The following is a 19,122-nucleotide window of genomic DNA, read 5'->3' as shown; positions in this document are numbered from 1 at the left end:
TAATAGGAAATTTTATAGCCCAAGATAGCATTCGCTATAGACTTGCCTTTGGGTTGCTTTAGAAGAAAACATACAGGGGGAAAAAAATCCTCGGTGAAAGAAATCTGCTTTTTGCTCCTCCTGTCAGGGAAAGGTTTGTACTTTTACCAAGCCCCAGCACGTAAAAAGCATCGGAGAGACGATGTGGAATATTCTGCGTACGCTGGGCCAGATCCTCAGCTGGAGCAAATCAGTTCTGCTGCTCCGGGGAGACCAGGGGACAATGCAGGCTTACACCAGCCTTGGGACACGGCTCGCTCTTTCAGCGGGGAACGATTTTGCAAATGTGGTGTTGGTTTGTTTGGGGGTTTTTTTTAATTCCTGATACCAAATCTGGGTTCGTTGGGGGTTTTTTGCAAGATTTTTGTTTTCTCCTTTCGTCAGCAAATTCTACCCTCGCTGTGATTTCTGCAAGTAAGATTTAATTATAGGTCAAAAAGCTACTGTGCAGGCGCTTCCATTTAAAACAGATTAATTTATTTGCTGTATCTGAGTTTGCTAAATAATTGCATGGTTTTAAATGAAGTTGCTGCTTTCTGATCCCTGTGTTAACATGGTCTAAGATTCTTTTTGTTATATGTAATCCATACTATTGACCAAATTTGGCCTGGTTTCATTTAAATGTAAGCAGGTTGTCAAGGAAAAAAATATTTCGTTTAACTTGGCATGTAAAGTAGCCATTTTACTGTTGTTTTTCCAATTGACAGAAACATCCTTTAAGCATTCATTTATTTTGTGAGAATAAATTGGGGGTTGGTTACAGCACGTTTCCTAGTAAGAAAGAAATGTTTTTCTTCCACATATATCATTATATCTAACCGTTTCAAAGACATTAAACACTGTTCAAATGGTAATGCCAAAATAGTGAATTAAATCATTGTGTAATACCTTTGATAGATTTGTGCAAGTATTTTTGCTTTTATAATATATACCAGAAACTACTGGCAATATTTTAAATTATCTGCTATTATTTTAAACTCTTACCAGTTTCTTAACACAGGCTTCACTACATACATCATTCATGAGATAATATACTTTGGATACATTTTGCCTTTTTTTTTTTTCCCTCCTTAGTCAGAAATGAGTTTGAACTTCAATTTGATTTGTCTATTAGAAACTTGCTGTAAAATTTGAATTTAGTTTTAGTTTTTCCAGAGCTGTTTTCTTTTTTGCAAAAGAAGAAAAATAAATCTGTTAGGAATCTGAAGTACAAAGACAAATTTAATGGTTTTTATTTTAATTTTCCTCTCTGATTTTTTTTTTTTAAACGTAAAATTGATGTTTGAATAACATGGTCAAGCTTGGAAATGTAGGTAACTAGTAAATCCTGGTTTTATGATATGTTTTTAATGTGTTTTAAGAGTGGCTTTTTAGCTGACGATCTTGAAAAACTGATGGTTTTGGTTTGTTTTTTTTTCTTTCTAACCCTCACAGTTAGAGGCAGTCTGAGGGACCGGGGCTTAGGCTGGGTTTTGTACCCGGCGTTTGAGGACGTGTTCTGTGCCTGTGCCCCCGTCTTGTGTAAAACCTCATACCTGCTCGCACTGCCATCAGCTTCCAACCTGTGAAAAGTTCCGTTTGCTCCAGGGGGAAAATGAACCACGGCAGATAATCGCCTGTGAGCGCGTCTTTGCGGTCGGGGTGTGAGTTTGTGTTTCCCCGTTAGGCTATGGCGTTGTCACCCTTCGCAGTTCGTATTGGATGAGAAAATGGCTTAATGCAATGAGCCCTTTTGTTGCCACGTGCGGTTGGTACCTCACCTTCACGGCACAGGACTGACCGTGCCGAGACCTTTTTGACTGCACAAGTTGAGCGAGATCCTGAAATGAAATGATGTTTGTTGCCATGAGAGCTACTTGTGAGAAGAGGGGGGGAAAAAAACCCCACATCCAGGAGGAAATACTGAAGTCTCTAAATTCAGAGAGATTTTTGCAAATATATGAGTATCTCCTGCGTGAGTTGGTGCTTCTGGGGAATGGGAGATGTTCCTGTAGTGCTTGGAAGGAAACATCCCTCCCAGTTATAATTCCTGCAGTGGATGCTGTTGAATGACTTGCCTGAGTGAAAACTTAAACCTGGGAGATCTCTCTCCCTAGGAAGAAAGCTAGCAGTAGGAGGATTGATTTGTTTAGTTGGTTGGTTTAGGTGGCCATTTGCAAACTGTCAGCAAATATTGGATTTGCTGAAAATTCACGTCTTCTGTGCTCTGAACAGGCTCTCTAGGCTGGGATGAGGAGGAGGCACAGTTCCTCCCAAGTCACCCAGGAACTGGAGATGAACGGAGACAAGGGTGCGGCAGATCCCTGCTCTGTTTTGCCTGTTTCCTTACCAAGGGTGCAGCTGTAAGAGCTCAGAAGTGAATTGTGGCTCTCGGCCTGTTGGAGGAGCAAGGGTACCTGCTTGGAGGAGCAAGGGTACCTGCTTGGTTGGGAGGCGCTTCTGGAGATGGTCGTAACGGTCCCAGTGTTTGCTCTTCCCTAAGTTCGTGGACTGGTAACGCCAGAGGCTGCGGGCTGCGTTTCCAGCCTGCCTGGTGGGAGCACGTAGCACACACGACCATCTCGTCCTCCTCTGCTGGGTGATGGTTGCTTGACGTAGTGAGGAGCCCCAAAGGCCAGAATAAGCATGAGGGATTTTGAAGTCTAGGCGAGCGTTTCTCTTCCACAGCAGCCCTTCTTCTGTCAGCCCCATGGAACTGTGGGTGTAATTCACGAGAGAGTGCAACGCTGCCTATGGCATAGAGAGGATGCTCATTGCATAGCCTCAACCCCCTCAGCACCTCAGTTTAGTTAGGAAAGTGCACTCATATACCCAAAGTTTTGTTGCTTTGGGTTATTTCCTTTCAGATGTCCCTAGAATTGCGTCATCTGTAGTGATCACAGTTGATTTTGCAGCTCTTCAGAGAAAGCTCAGAATTTTTCTAGATGGCTTCCAGGGACTGGCTTTAGCAATTGACATTTTTACCTGTTTCTTTTCAAGCTAGAAGGGACTTGCAGCGGTGTGCATATGAGGAGGGACAATCCTGGTAGATGTTCGTCTGTTGCTCTTCAACACTTCTGGTGTTAGAGGCTCCCTTGCTTCCTTAGGTGATTTGTTCCTCTATTTTGTGATTAGAAAGGTCTTCCTTGCTGCAGAGTACCGTGGTAGTTGTGTGTGTTATGAACATGGAGAAGAGATGCAGGAGGGTTGTGGGTAGTGTCATCCTTGCTCTGTCTTTAGTCTGAAGACCCCAGTTCTTTCAGCCTCTCCAGATTCTGGCTGTTCTCATGGGTTTTCTTTGAATTTTCTTCATCTGGTCCACAGCTCTGTGGGGGTGCACAGGCTTAGACACAGCCCTCCAGCAGTGCATGGAGAAAGGGTGACCTTGTGTGTCTTCAGACTGTACTCCTCCCCGGACATCCCACTATGGTGTTAGTCCTTTTGGGTTTGGGGGGTTTTTTTGGTAGCAGCGTGACATTATTCCTGCTCGGTTGTGATTAGTGTTCCTCTTCTGTAGTATTCTCTAGGTTCTCCTGGTATTCCTGTCTGTTACCACAGCGGTGATTTGGCTAAACTTGATAAACTTGGGTGACACTAAGCAAGAACTGGTTAGGACTATGCCCCGTTCCTTTGGTTTCTGGCTGACCACCCTTTGTTCTACTTGCCACACTTTTTTGTGATGCTTGAGACAAGGTCTTAAACAGGGGGTTGCTAAATTTACGGTCTTTCCAAAGACTTTCTTGCCCCACATTCCTGCTGACTGAGGAACATGTTGTCATGAGCATCCTGGTCCTACTCCAGCGTAGTAGTTTATTGTTGGCTTCTCAGGCTCCCTCCATAATTCAACAGTCTGTAGTTTTTCATGCCCACTTTGTTGAATTGTGTTACTAAACTCTGGTAAACAGATTTCTGTGAGAAGTGGCTGCAGTTCAATGGTGGATGAAATAATCTCTTTGTATAAATTTGTTTGTAGACCTCTGGGAGAACCAGCATAATATAATTGTAAGAATATATTTAATATTAAGGTTGTTGTGAATTGTCTTTTTTTTTTTTAAATTATTTTTATTCTTTTCTGTCCTCTGTTTTGTGGCGGTGATTGAGTTTGCCATTTGCAACATCCACAGATTGGGATGGGGAGGGCGTTCAGCATATCAGGAACAAATTAAGGGGGGGGGGGGGGTCAGTCTTACTGGTTTGGTGCTTTGACTTCCTTCAGAGGTATAACCAATTTCAGTTTTGCAAGAATTTGTAAAATATATCTGAAGACCATGCTTTAATTCCAGAGGCAGGGTAAAACCCATGGTGGTGAAGACCACGGGGAAATGCAGTGTGCTTACATATTTCTTTTCCATTTACATCAGGACAGAGACAAAGCAAGTGCGTGTTGGCAATCCTCTGTCAATAGGAGACAATGTTTGTAGTTTCTGCTGCTCAATAAAACTTAACCCTCATTGGTAAAGATTGAAAAGAAGTTATATGTACTTTTAAAATCCACCGTTTCCTGGATTAGGAAAATAAATGTTCTACTGTGAAGCCTCCCTTAAAAATCGTAACTGTATGATTTGTTGCTCTATGTGTTTTTCTATTAAAAAAAAAAAATCCCTAGCTCGAAAAGCAGTATATATGTAAAGATAAAATTTGTTAACTGATATGGGAAGATCTAACCCTGGGTCACCTGCAAATCTCTCAAACAAGAGCTCCAGGGCAAGTCCTAATTCCAGAGAGTAAAAGCGAAAATTAAAGCTATAGCTAGTGACTCCTCTAAGTTACCCGGGGTGGATTCATTTGAGTTCCGTTGATTGTGCTGGTGAATATAATGGGAAAGGGATGGTAGAGGTCTTCTCGGCCACTTCCCGTCCAAAGTATCTCCATGGAGACGGAAATATAACCTGATGGTCTGTCAAAAGTTGCTTTTCATAACCAGAGGCATTCATTAAATAGTAGACGAAGTGGGAGGCAAACTTTTGCATTTTTAACCAACTTACAAAAAAATAAAAAAAATAAAAAAATTGCTGTTGGGAAGATGTGCTTTACGGCGTAGTGTATCCAGATACTCCTGATATTTCATGGCCTAAGAAATGGACAGTGAATGTGATAGACTTATTTCTCCTTTGCCCTGCTTCTTCAAATTATAAACTATCACAGGTAGTAATTACGGAAAAAAACCCACAGCAAATACGATACAGCTTAAAAAATATCAAATAGCTGATCTAATTCTGCAAATTCACACGATTTTGGCTGCGTATGAAAAGCTTACAAAACCTTCTGACCCCCTGTGTTTTCCAGCGGTGAGCAGGTCGGGGGCTTGCGCGCGTTGTTCTGGCATGGCCGGGGGTGTGTGGTGGTGGCGAAAGGCTTGAAGTGACTTTCCTGAGACGAGAACGGGGTGTTAACCAGCGCGGCGAAGCGTTCCTCTTCGCCTGCAGAACCGTTTTTGTCTTCCTTTCAAGCAGGGATTTATTTCAGCTGCGTCACTGGTACTATTTCACTAGTTGAGAATTCTTCGTGGAGAGTATAAAACCATGACAGTGACAGTCTCCTTCCTGATCCCCGCGTTTTCTGAGCGTCGCACGGGGTAGCGACACGCCAAATCCCCCAGCTTTTGAGCTGCAGCCGCTGCACTTGGCTCCCTCGAGGTGAACCTGCCGCCTGAACTTCTTGCCTCCCAGTAGTGCACGAAAACCAGACGGTTAGGGGAGGAAAAAAAGGAGCGTGGGTGAACAGGAAGATAAAACATTTTATGTTGAGTACTTTTAAAACTGTTCTTAATGTGCTATAAAACTGGATGCTTCACTTTTTCATGAACTGTGTGCAGAAGGAGAAGCACTGACTGTAAAGTTGTCGTCGGTTAGGTTTGGTTTATAGTTGCAGAGGCTGCCCAATAATGTGATCTTGGAAAAGGTAAACAACAGAGTTTTAACAGTGAAAAATACGCCTAATATAAATACGGCGAAGTTCATTGCTGTTCAGAAGTTGAAAAATATGACTGTAACATTGCATTTTCCAGTGGAGTTAACAGAGGAGCACAGTGCAGCCTCACAAGCAATATATCTGAGACAGAGAAAATAGGTAATACATCTAACTGGGGAGTCTCTGTGGCATTCGCATAGAGGAAGGCACAGTAGCTTTATTTAATTGAGAAAATGAATCAATTACAATGATGTTGCATCATCAAATGCAAGGGAAATAGCAGATATGTCATTACATCGGGTAACAGTGTTAAAAAGTAATTGAGTGTCTTAAGCATTTTGAATCAATTCCAGGTACTGGCACAGCTACCTTAATGCAAAATTTATGAAGATGATCTCAAAATAATACGTCGCCATCAGAATTGTGTAATAAAACCCGGTAACGATGTGTATGTGTGTGTGTGAGCGAGCGCACGTCTCTCCCTCGCACAGAAGCTGGGCCTGCTGCTCCGGCGGAGACTTGCAGTGTCACGGGAAGAATTCTGCAATACTTCGATTTGCGTTGCTTTGTTTTTCATTAGGAGCGCTGAGCGCTTCTATTCGGAGTAATATTCTAAGTCTGGCTCTGAAATCGGGTGTAATCGTAGCCGTGTTGAGGCTGCTAGGTATGATCCCACCTCTCTTCCTTTTCATGACAAGACCTATTTCCCCGTAAGGAAATGTGACTGATGCTCTGTTCGGGTGAAAAACTGAACCGCCTGCTCATGTGCGCCAGGCTAAAGGAGCTTCAGATCATCCCTCTTGGATAAGCTGAGTCTGTTTTGTCATTTAGCATCTGGAAGTGAAGTATGAAAAAAAGTCTTTTTTTATATCCACGGAATGTTTTGCTTATTAGCCGTAATACACCACGGCAAATTTATTCTGTTGAGTTGTAATAGATTGACATTGACAATTAAAAAAATATTATGGGCTACTTCTAGCTATTTATTATTTTCATTTCTTCTTTGGAAAAACCAGAATTATACACAGAAACTTTCTGTGTATATTTGTGCACTACTAATGCAATAACGAAAGACTTCACGTGCATAATACCAGCTATTTTCTTGGGGCTGGTTTTCAGCCTCCTCTCTATTCCGTTTTACTACCTGTAAAGCATGACTAGAGGATCCTGCCTCTGGCTGGGTGCTGGGGGAGAGCGCTTCCAAAGCTGACGGCAGCCCTGCAACATTCATCATCGTGGCACTGTACAACAGAGAATATTTAGTACAAGGGGCAAGCCAAATAAACCGTGTTAGACCAGAAGACAACGTTTTCACTGAGGGCTGCGTTCTGTTCGCGTCGTGGTTGTGTTGGGTCGCAAGCAACTTTGTGTCTGTGGAGGTAAAATAAGTCGTTAATTATCCACCCGGGTTAGAAATGGTTTGCATAGACAAACGATCAGAATGCCGGCATCCCTAAAGCCAGTCAGATGGTTTGCGTTGGGTACCTGCGCTGTGCTTTGTATTTCGTTGTGTTGGCATTCTGCCTTGGTTTCTTTTGGTCATCGAAAGGTGCTTTGCCAACGTGGGCCGGAATATGCTGTAGCTCTGCAAACTCTGAAAGCCATCGAATGGTCTGTCACCACAAAGTATTAATTAATTTCCCAACCAAACCGGTGGTTTGAAGTTAAAGAAAGGCTCCAAGGCGGCCGGTGACAAGTCTTTCCGCTGCCATTTAAAACAATAGAAAGTTCCTCAAACTTTCCAGCCTCACAGCCGGCTGTGCTCTACTTCTAGTCAAAGTGAAACTGGGTTGCAATAGATAAGAAACTTGGGTAAAAGTGGAGTATTAAAGGCTTTCCTGAGCAGCGGTAGATACTTCAACCACATAATTAAAGTTTTCTTCACAAAAAAGGCATTGTGAGCAGGGTCTGGCAGTAATCCAAAATTCTAATTTCTGACTATGATTTAATTTCAATTTTAAATAAATCGGTTTTTAATTTAAAAAGAGTGAGCTTCATAACATTAGCAATGATTGCAACATTAAGCCCAGTGTTCACAATCTAGCAATATAAAACATTATTTATATCTGAATCGTAAACAGCCTTTTGAAATGGATTATGGTTTTTCTTCCTATTCTAATACAACCTGGAGGGTACTAAAAAGTGTTGTGTGAAATTAACATTCTGCTGACTTTCGCCTATAAATGAGAAGCGAGCTATTAACATTTGTGTATTTTCATTATGTAAATTGTGTTAACACATGCCCACAAATTGCCACCAGCGATGCAATAATTTTCTCTCAGTGATCATAATGTGTCCAAGTGAGTCATTTTGATTATGACATGCTAATTACATATTGCCTTTTTTCAGATTCAGAAAAACCAGGGATCTTTAATGGTAAGCTTTATGAGTTCAGAAAAAAATTCACTTTTCTTTTTCCTGATGGCTGCTTCCTCTGCATGCTTGAATGCCTTGTTTTAAACTTAGCAAATTGCATTTTGAAGAAAATGCAAACCTTTAACTGCCTGTATTAGATTAGGTACCATTAGAAATAATAGAACATCCTGAGCATCAATGTTTTTATAAGAGTTTGCTGCCGTTGATTAATCTTGCTATATTTTATTGCATTAATGATTTTTTCTTTCCACTCCACTGTAAAGATATTGCATATAGGCTAATACTTTTTCCCTCTCTTCTTTCCATTGCAGCCTCTCCAGTTATTGCAGTGCATTGTTGATGAGGTGAGTCGTCGTCTTATGTGCTTTCACTCCTAAAGTCATTCCTAATGGAGTGGAAAGCTTATATTTTGTTTCCTAATGAAGCACAATGCCCGACATCCTTAGAGCACAAGTTGCCTTGTGCAGCTTGGAGCTGTCGAACACGAACTGGCCGTGTCCCACTTTATGCTGTTTTTCTACCCTTGAGTCTTTGAAAGACCCCTTCGTCTCCAAGGCTGGTCCTTTTAGCTGTTTGGGCCCCAAAGCCCCAACCTTGCGTGTGAGCCGATCCCCTGCGTTTGCCAGATGAGTTGGAACAGAGACATTCAGCTGGCGGCGCGCTTTGTAGCGGGCATATTTACTGCGGTTTCGATCGGCAAAAAGGGTGTTTTGACAAGGAGAGGAAACTGAAGCGTGAGCAGGAAAGCCCCTGAATGTCGTCTAATTGTTGTTATTTAACCAGAAGGACAAAACAAAGAGCTGAGACGCAGGAGATCCAGAAGACTGAATTTTGGTGGTTAACGTCACGTTTGTCAATTTGAAACACTTCTTTGCAGCCCCCGTCCCCCTTCCCAAACTGAGGTGTAAGCAGGGCTCGCAACTCTCTGACAGCAAGGCAGTAGCCAAGGGCAGACTGCTGTCAGGTTTGATTTGGTTTTAACGTTTAATAAGGTGATGATGATGGTAATGAGGAAGTTTGAACAAGAGAAAGAAGCCGTAACTTTTGAAAGGTTTGCCTCAGCCTCTCCCAGCGCGTCATTGCTGGCTCGTCAGGTGGGGGTCGCTGGGTGTTGACGTGTCCATTTAGACCGTTCAGCTGCTTCCAGCCTGTCCCGTGTAACGTGTCTGTTCAGCTCGATGTCAGCTCACCGCCAGCGTGACGCCCCGGTGCTCTCTCTGGGTTGGGTCTCCATCTGTAACTGCTAAACCCGCCGCTCTTCCTGCGCTCCACGTTCTGCCCTTTCATTAGAGAAGGACTTCCTGACTTAGCTGAACTTTCCAAAAGTGCCGTTCAGGCCTTGAGGGATGCAGTTGAATTAAAATGAGCAAGTATCCTTAGTGTAAAGGATAGTCCTCCAGCAGTGCTAGCTCTTTTACCTGGCTCTTTGTGGTGGTCTGTTCTTGGGGAGGTTTTTAGGCAATTCTGCTTCTTTCATCTTTTTAATCCATTGTTCTTCCTGTTACATACATCTTTGGTCGAGGCATAGAAATTCCAGAGCACCAGTGCTGTATATACTGGTAGCAAAAGGCCATCTCTCTCTTAAAGCACTTAAGTTCAAGATGCTTGTGTTTGTGCTTCTGTTTTGCTACTGCTTGACAAATTAGCTTTAAATGGGCTGGTACTAGTGCCTCTGTCTAAGCTCAGTGTTCTAAACCAGAGCCCTGAAGAGCCACACACTATGGTAGAGCTTCTTGCAGCTTTCATTCTTTTCCTCAAGATTAGCATTGCTCCCGTCTTCTTACAAAAAACTTTAACCAAGGAGCGTTGTGCACACTGTAAACATCTGAGTGCTGAGCTAGCTTTAGCATTAGCGTTTTGGTACTTACTTAACTTATTTTGTGTTCCACGGTATGCCACGGAGCCATCGTTCTCCTGAGGTGGTGGTTCAGAGGGCACGTTAAGACTTCAGGTTACAGAGCACAGCTCAGCTGAAAGTTCTTTAAGTGCCACTCACTTTGTTTTGCAGCACACTCGATGTCTAAATGGAAGTTGCACGCCATAACGTTTAGAGCCTGGGGGGAAGAGGAGAATGGATTGGCTCTGTAGCATTATTTGCTCGGTACGTGTGTATTGTTAGGGGGTCATTTAATAAGATATATAGCGCTTAGGTAGTGGCTGCCACACTTGGAAGTGCAAATACTTGGCATGACGGTGTCTTGGAGGACATTTATATTAAGGGTTATTCTGTTCTAGCGGATGGGTAGCATTGACTTCAACAGACCCTCCTGCCACCCCCAGCCCTGTCCTGTGTACAAAGACCTCAAAGCAAAATGTGTTTAACTTGTGACTTTTTTTTTTCCCTCCTCCTCACTTTGTCTTCTGTAAGATCTGCCTCCTGGGGAGTAACAGAGGGACCTTCTTGTTGGCTAATACGCACTCTTCCTTCTGCACAAGGACCTTTTGAGAGGGAAAGTCCCTTTGCTATCTGGTATTGTACAGCTGCTGTTGCTGCCGTGCTGAGAAATGCTTAGTGTTGTAAGACTGATTATTTTGGGTCAAATTTTCCCCTTGGCTGTACAGAGGTCCTAAAACTCACAGGAGGTGGGAGCAGAGCCCCCTCCTGCAGCTGTGCCGTACAGCCCATCCCCATAGGAACCCGCAGATCCTGGTACAGAATTCCCCACCTACCTTAATGACAATCAGACAGCACGGAGAGACGATCTGTAGCTCACCTCTTCCTCCAGACAGCTAGGGCACAGCAGTGCTCCCGTAAGGGCACGGCTTCTGGGTGAGCCAGAGTGTCGCAGGATGTGGGAGGAGCAGATCTGCAAGGGTGGGATCAAGCTACCTCAAGGTTCTTCAGTCCCTGTGTAGCTCCGTGCCAGAGTAATGATTTGCTGGAGCCGGTTTCAACTTTTGGGTCTTTTTTTCCTCAAATCCCTTCGTATGTTTTTTTGTGTGACAGAGGATGGTTTGGACTTTTGGCTCCTAAAACGGGGATTGAACAACCCTGTGGAAGAGAGCGTTTCTTGCGGCGGAGTCTTGGCTGGCACCGTGCTTACCCGTCTTTCCCCCTGGAGCTGGCTAAAAACTCCAGAGCCTGATGTGGGAGAACCTGGGAGGTTTTTAAAATGATGAAATGGAGAGCTTGGCTCTTTATGGAGGTTGCTTAGTGGTAGGCATTGGGTTTTGTAGAACTGTTCTGCATTCCGCCAAAACACAGCAGGGATCCAAAAGTTAGTGTTCTGATCGTTCATAATCATTAGTTCATAGGAGTTGTGGATGACTGCACTAGTTAAGAGGTTTCTTCTGTGTTACCTGGGTATCCTGGACTTTCCTCAAACTCTGTAAGGTGGTGCACAACAGAATAAAACCTGTCCGGGGGAGTTTTTAGATGTTCTACAGTAGTGAGATTTTTGGAACTGTTTTTAAACGCTTGGTGAAATATTTGAGACATAGCAGGTCACTTTGGCACTTTAAAAAGTCTGTTTGTTCATTTCCTAGGACTTTCTCATTCTGCAGAATTTCTGCAATAAATTTAAGTGATTTGAGAAGCAAGATAATTTAACAAACAAACAAACAAAAAAGTCAGGCACGGTTCTTCTTCTCAAATCACAGTAAACTGTGCCTGACATGTTTTTGTTTGTTAAATTACATTATTGGGCTTTTAATGGCATTGGTTCTGGGATTATTTTTTTAATGGCAAAATGAGCGAGGAGCATTGTGCGAATAGGATACATGCCTGCCAGGACCTTTATTTTTTACCATGTGGTAACTTATAGTGAAATCAGATCCAGCTACAAATAAGACACGCTCATTTAAGCAACAGTCCTAATCGTAGCAGCATCTCCCACCATGATAAGACTCCTGCTTCTGGTCCAAAGATGAGGACAGACTAGTTGTTAATGTGGTTCATCCTGCAACGCAGCCAGCAATAAAGGCAGTCTGCTGTTATTTGAGAGCTGAGAGTCATTTGATATTCTAGCACTCAACTTGGTTCGTCTCTAACTCACCCAAATGTTGTATGGAAAGCACTGAGCAGTGCAGATGAATCCCTGTTGGGAAGGACATGCATCGCTTGCTGTGTGTTCAGTCTTTCCAGAAACACTCCGACATGAAGGAGAATGGAGTCCTGCTGGAAGCAGGAGCCATTGCCTGGCTTGGAAGATGTCCTAGATGTGGCCCTATGTTTCATGATCACGCAGCCAAAGAATTTGCACTGCGAGCCGCTCAGCAACGGGATTGTGCTTCAGAAGCACTAGGTATGTTAAAAAAAAAAAACAAAACCAAAAAAAAACCAAACAAAAAAAAAAACCCCAAACAGTTTTTGTCATCAGAATCTGTTCCAGATGATAATTCAGAAATGCAAACAACAGAGCCCCAGAGTAACACCATTAGTGCCGCAGACCCCAGAAATGATGCATCGGAGGAATGCAGGCCACCTGATTTCACTTAGTGGGTTGACTGTGAAACCTAAAGCTTACAAGTAAAATTAACATGCTTTCTGACCTCTCTTGCTGCTCACGGTCTTAGGATGCCTCCTGTGTTGGTTTTTTTTTTTTTTTAGCTGACAAAAAAATTTGAACAGTTCCCTGCTCAGCCTCCAAACCTCCAGAAACCTCCCAGACAACCTACATGGGCTGGTTAAATGTTCTCTTTGATGATGTCTGCAAGAGTCACTCAGTAAATCAAGTTCTGCTTCCGAGCAGAATATGAGAACCATAGCCTTGATTATAAATATGCATTTTATTTTTAATGCATTAGAAAATTCTCAGTTTAAGAGGTAAACGAGGGTGCTCTAGATTTCCAGTTTGGTTACTGGGCTCCGCAGCTCTCCAGCAAAACGTGGGGTTAGGCTTTCAGGAAAATCAGAGCTCTGGTCGTATTTTTGCGGTCAGCTGAGAAGCGGCGTTGTTCTCAAGGTTCTTCCAACCTGCAGTTACTTATTTCCCTGTTACCTTGATGTCAAAATGTATTACGTAGGAAATTACTCTTTAATTACTTCCTCAGCTGTATTCCAGGGGCAGTATTTCTAAAACCTTCTAAAAACGTCATTTTTCCTGATTGCTGGTCAGATCCCTGTTTAGCGGCACACCTAGGTGATTGCCACTTGTCCCAAAAGGCCAGCCCCGACAGCTCGCGGTTTTCTAGCACGTCCCCTTCCCATCCCTCCGATCCCGCGGCTTGGGGCTTTCGAGGTACCTGCTCTGCATCGGAGAAGGTTGGACAGACACAGCTTGCGCTGTGGAGTGCACCCAGAAGGCAGTCCTCCTGGCTTAAGCGACTCCTTTAAATGTTCCTTAAGCTCTCCAGGGCTGTTTTGTTTGACCTTTATTTAGTCAGAGTATCCCTTCTAGGAAAGCAATTATTGCCAGCCCCTTGGGTGCTTGCTGTAAACCGGGTCTTGCTGTACTGGAGCAGTTGTGGTCACAAGCTCTGTAGTTAAGCATCAGCTCTGGTTTCTAACCCTTTCTTCTTCATAACCTGAAATGAAATGATTTTGGTTTCAAAGTTTCCATTGCTGGTCTTAGTGTAATAGTGACTTAGGTGTTGGTCCTGGCTTTTTGGGGTTTTTTTTCAAATCATATTGAATTAGGGAGAAAAAGAACTCAATTTTTGTCCATCAGTTTTAGTTAAATTATTGACTTATTCCAGTTGCATTAGAAGCTTGAGGAGTGAAGACTTAAAAGAGCAAATCCTATTTTTACAGATCAGAGGCAGCATTGAAAAATCTGCCTATTTTGCCGAGTCGGGCAGAAATTGTAAAGAGAAATTAATTAGTTGTACTCATGACTCCTTACTCTGATAGCTTCATGAGTAAGTAGTGAGAAGCTTTCCATGAGTTTCTTGAGCATTTCTGTTAAGTGCCCCCACAGAGATACTCGGTCTCACAAGACTGCAGTTTAATCTAGCTCAAGGACTTCACAAACTCCACAAAGCAAAGACCTCTTTTTTTTTTTTCTTTTTAAATTCGTACTCTAGAAACATTTAGCAGCATCAGTTAGCGCTAGTGCAGTGTTAATGCTGAGCTATGGAGCATTTCAGAGTCAATAAATTTTCCAGTTTTCCCATGGAAAAAATAACTTGCACTTAATACATGTATCCTATATAGTTGTTGCTATTCCCTTCTCTTTTTTTTTACCTGGTTAAATACTCCCTCTATTTGTTGCTAAGGCATCGCCTTAAAAATTCACAGAAGGTTCAGCTTGGTCACATAACACAATGAAGACCGTTGCCTCTCAAGTGCTGAATTTCTTCACCTTATGCATCAGTGCTACGTTTTGCTGTTTCTGTAAATGAAGTGAAAAGCTCCAAAGGCTCAGAATGAAGCAAGGCTTTCTTTTTTCTTTGGGAATTTCTCTTTAGATTCTCAGGTATTGATTTCAGTGTATGCACAGCTATATTTAACCCTGGAAATTGCCGAGGTTTGGATGATTTCCGTGCAAGAAAAGCTGGTGTTAGGGTATACACACACGTGTACTCCAACCCACCATGATTTGTCCTGCAGATAAGTTGTTTTAGGGTATACTTTTACCGAGACAGAAACTGTGACCTTACTAGTGTATGAGATTCAGAGACTTATATAGGAGCGAGGTAAAACCACAGGTAGGAATTGCTGAATAATTACCTTTAGACCAACCTGAGCAAGAACCTTCCCAAGAGGGCAAGCTCATTTAATGGTTCCTAAAACTCAATCTTGTGGATGTCAATGGTCATGCTTGATTATTTGCAGCAGTGTTTTATGAAAAAGCAATAAAAATGCATTGGGAGTGTACAGAGGAAAAGGGGAACAATAAATGGGTTTAGTTTTTCAGTTGAGTCCCTTCGGTGCGAACAGGTAGAGGCTACGTTTCATGCTGCTGTGCCTTAGCTATTTGAAATGTGCGTGTGTGTGTCTGTCTGCCCAAAACACTGCTGTGCTCTGCTGGCTTATGATCGACAAGAGACCAGCAATGAGAGGAAAAAATTCTTATGTTTGTTTTAGAGAGAAAGCAATTACAGTTACGGTTAAAGGATTAACCTGTTTTCCCAGCTACCTGTACACTTATCTGCAAGGCCCTTTGGAGAGCCACACTAACAAGTACAAAGCTTGGCCAGAGGTAGAAAATGTCGTGGCGTGCACTCCGGATTATTCCTGGTGTTAATTACACTCTTCTGCTTCTTTTCCTTCTCCCTTCTGGGCTCTGAAAAATATCCCACGGTAGCAAGCGCTGCAGAAGTGACAACCGAAGAGCCCCACAACTTCCTTAACCTGAAACGTCTGCCCGCGCTCGGTGCGAGCGTCGGTTACGCGTACGTGAGGTTTTGGAGAAGTTGGGGGGCAGGTAGCGCTGCTGAGAGAACAGTTGGCTCTCACGTGATTTGAGGTGTTAAAGGTAGGCTGAGTGTTTTGGTGGATAAAACACTGGCCTCTCGACCTTGGTTCCCATCCAGCTCGAGATCTGGAAATAAATGAGTTTACTGCTGACACGCCAATCCCAGCAGACGAAACTTCACACCAAAATGCCCCCACGTATAATTTGTCACATTTGGCATCTGCTACTAAGAAAAGAGCAAGAAGTGACCTGGCGCAGAGATGTAATCATCGTTCACCTTCCTGCTGGGGGTGGGAGTGTAACGGGGACGATCCAGAAATGCTTTCAAGTCTGCGCCTCCGAGCCACCTCCAGACATCGCTGTCTTCTGCAAACTTGTTACTTGGAGGAAATCACCTGCCATTAGGTTTGTGCAAGGCTTTTGAAGTAGATTGGCTAGAAAGTCAGAAATGGATTTGTTTTTATTTTATTTTTTTTTTAGGAATGCTGTGGAAGAAAGTTGTCCTTGTAGGAGTAAATCTGAACATGTACAATGTTGTAATTTGCTGATCTCATTGAAACAGCTTGGTAACTGCAGTGCATTTATTAGATGTAATTGCACCTGGCAGCATTTCTGGTGCATCTAAAACCTAAGTTTGGGAAAAAAAAATTTAAAAATCACTATTTGGCCACAAAGTAAAATGCAGCTACTCTATAAAAATATGTGTATTCTTTGAAAGCTTTAGTAAAAGAGAAGCTGGAGTGCATAAAAATTCTTTAATCCTAGAGATTTTTTAGGCTGAAGCGATAAGCCCGAAATGCTTTGTAAAGCACACGCATTATTTATTAAATACTGCCATTTCAGCAACAACGGACAAGTTGCAGAGTAGGAATATCTGCCCAGAGGAGATGATAATTTCGAAGACAGGGTGTGCTGGGGAAACCCAGAGGAGAGAGGAACTGAAGTTTGGTTTGCTGGGTTCTGCTAACTTCCCTCTTGTGGCCATAGAGCCATAGGACCATGGCATTTCCTTCTGCACCAGCCTTCACACTGAGGAGAGAGTGTTGCGAAATAGCAGTAGCTGTGGGGAGTGGGAAAATTTAACCCTTCGCAGAGAGGGAGTTAGCAGTTGGGAGGAGGGAGTAAAACCTGTTTGCACCGAGTGTGGGGATCCACGGGGAGGACCAAGCCCTGTTGCCCACGAAGTGGAGCTGAGCTTGTGTTTGAGCCCGCACGGCTGTGCAGCCTGGCTGTCTTCTGGGGACGTGTTGATGACAGGCTGCCGTCGTTCTGCACCGTGGCTGTCCGTCGGGCTGGCCCCCGAAGGAGGAGGTAGGAGGAACACAGGTTTGATCTTAACACATAGCTGGGGGCTTTGCCAACGCCTTCTTTTAGGTAGAAAGCTGTATTCGCTGATTTTCCTGTTATAGGGAGATTGTGGTCTTTCTCTTTCTTCAGAACGGATGCGATAAATCTCGGGCTTTCAGTTGCTTTGAGAAAATATTTTGCTCTCAAGAAATTGTCTGTTGGGGTAAGACCTCTGAAGATCACGTGTAAAGGATGGGGTGCTTTTGGTGTATATTGCCAGTCAAGAACTACTCCCAAATTTCATTGACATAAAGAGTGTTTCCAAAGAACAGAAGCAATGCAGAGCTGTGTCTGTTCCATTTGTTTCTTGCGTTTGTCCAGGTAAACCTCCAAGCTGGACAGAAAAAGAGGGGGAAGGTGCCCTATCCGTATTTATTTGTGGGTTTGCTGGACGTTATTTATTTCCTGAGCCTCAGTAGCATCTCAACTACTGCTCTGCTTAGTGAGAGCCAACAGATCAGGAGACATTTCGAATAACAGCTTTGAGAAGTAGGTGAGGGTGATGCTCGGACCTGTAATTCAAGCTCGTGTTGCATATGAGTTGACTTTTGGACACGCTGTTAGGTGTTTTACCCTTCCTTTGTTCAGACCTGTGGGAAAAAAAAAAGCAGATACAGATGGTAGTGTTATCACTGCCTTCAAAAGAGAGGGTTTGTGGAGGGATTGTCTCAGTATTCTTGTTCTCAGGTCTTCATTTAGATAATGTGACTTTCCCTAACTCCGTGGAAGTCAATAAGGTTTATACGAGAGCCTTGGCACTCTATAAATTAAATATTAGGAGCAGTGTTTGAAGTTTAAAGCCTCCCTCCTCCTGCTAGCTCAGATTTTCTGCTGCTGTGCTTTCTTCTTTATGCCTGAGCACCTTGCTGACAAGTGCTAATAACAAAATGCCAAGAGAGGGTCCAGTCGGAGTTACCACACATTAAACATTCTGAACTTGTCCTTTCGCTCATAGATTGTGCATAATTAATAATTAAACGGTTTCAGTTGTAATGGGTTGACCTTCTTGAACTGTTCATTATTCACAAGGCAAAGGCATCACTCAACTTTTTTCCTATTGCCCTTCCCCGTTCTCACTGCGTGTGCGCAGTTCGGCTGGTTTTGAGAAGTCAGAGGCCGATTTTGTCTTCTCCTGCAGCAGATCCCGACTATGGAAATGTTGCTTGGATGCTCAGGGCAGTAGCCAGCCTTGGGAATAAGCTGCCTGGGGGTGTAAGAGGCCAATGGCACATCGACCCTTACAACCGCTTCTGTCTTTACTGCCATTTTAGCAGCATCCCCAATATATAGCTCTTTGTGATGGTGGTTAAAAGAGATGGTATTTAACAAAAATGAAAGAACCATTTCCCAGTTTAAAATGAGCATGCCTATTCCTCACTCCTTTAAAATCTTGGTCTTTTACCTTTTTTTGCCTCTATAGTGTGATGTCATTGTGCAGGTGGGTAAAATAAGGCAGGCCGTCGGCGTGCAGCTGGCCTGTTCCCTGTGCTTACATCAAATGTGACTCTGTTGCATCACACAGATGGTGTAGACTTGGTAGAGAGATATGTAGCTTTGCTTTGTTTCCTCGTTTTCCCATCTCTTTGAGTGTCAGCCCATGTCCAGGGGACTTCAGGATACCATATAGGATGTGTTTACTTTGTGTAGTTTGGGAAATTTTTGCTTTATACCTGATGCGACAGCACTGTGGTTGCTCGAGTTACAGAGGTAGCGGTAGCAGCGCTTTCTCTCATTAGAAATAGCTCTAACTAGAAAATACTGTCCCCTTTGTACGACTCAAATGGTCTTGCATCGAGCAATATCAGAAATTGGAATCCTTTGGTCATGGGTTTCCCTGAGCAGATACTGAATGGCTGCCTTCTCTTTCTAATGAAGGTCAGATGCAGCATCTGAGGCAGCTTTTCAGTGTTGGAAGCGGTTGAGGGTCCATGCTTTCCTGGCACAGCTAAAAACCAAGACCTGCCGCCTCCTCCCCTATCTTACCTACGCTGTAAAGTAACAATTGGCTCATATGTGCAGGAGTTGAGATTAAAGTTTTTATCTGCACTGATCTCTTTGCCTTCCAACATGTTTCCCAGCAAGTATTTTCTTGAGACTGATGTGCTCTCCCAAAACCCTTGCGGGCACATAACCAATAAATCTGTGGGGCACCCAGCCTAAAATCCTTGGGAAG

At 43.3% G+C, this 19,122-nt stretch overlaps 1 protein-coding gene across 1 annotated transcript in view; it reads left to right on the top strand.

Annotated features, from left to right (window-relative positions):
* MAP2K5 (mitogen-activated protein kinase kinase 5) overlaps positions 1 to 19,122 on the top strand; it is a 136,802-nt gene that overhangs the window by 89,702 nt on the left and 27,978 nt on the right. Inside the window, exons 18-19 of the mRNA XM_086471513.1 lie at positions 8,278 to 8,304; positions 8,616 to 8,648. Of these exons, the coding sequence (XP_086327639.1) occupies positions 8,278 to 8,304; positions 8,616 to 8,648 (60 nt within the window). The remainder of the gene's footprint in view (positions 1 to 8,277; positions 8,305 to 8,615; positions 8,649 to 19,122) is intronic.

The sequence above is a fragment of the Leptosomus discolor genome, chromosome 11 (genome assembly GCF_034619465.1).
Source record: "Leptosomus discolor isolate bLepDis1 chromosome 11, bLepDis1.hap2, whole genome shotgun sequence".
Taxonomy (NCBI): domain Eukaryota; kingdom Metazoa; phylum Chordata; class Aves; order Leptosomiformes; family Leptosomidae; genus Leptosomus; species Leptosomus discolor.
Note: the sequence above shows the minus strand (reverse complement) of the source record. Positions and strands in the feature narration are given on the sequence as shown.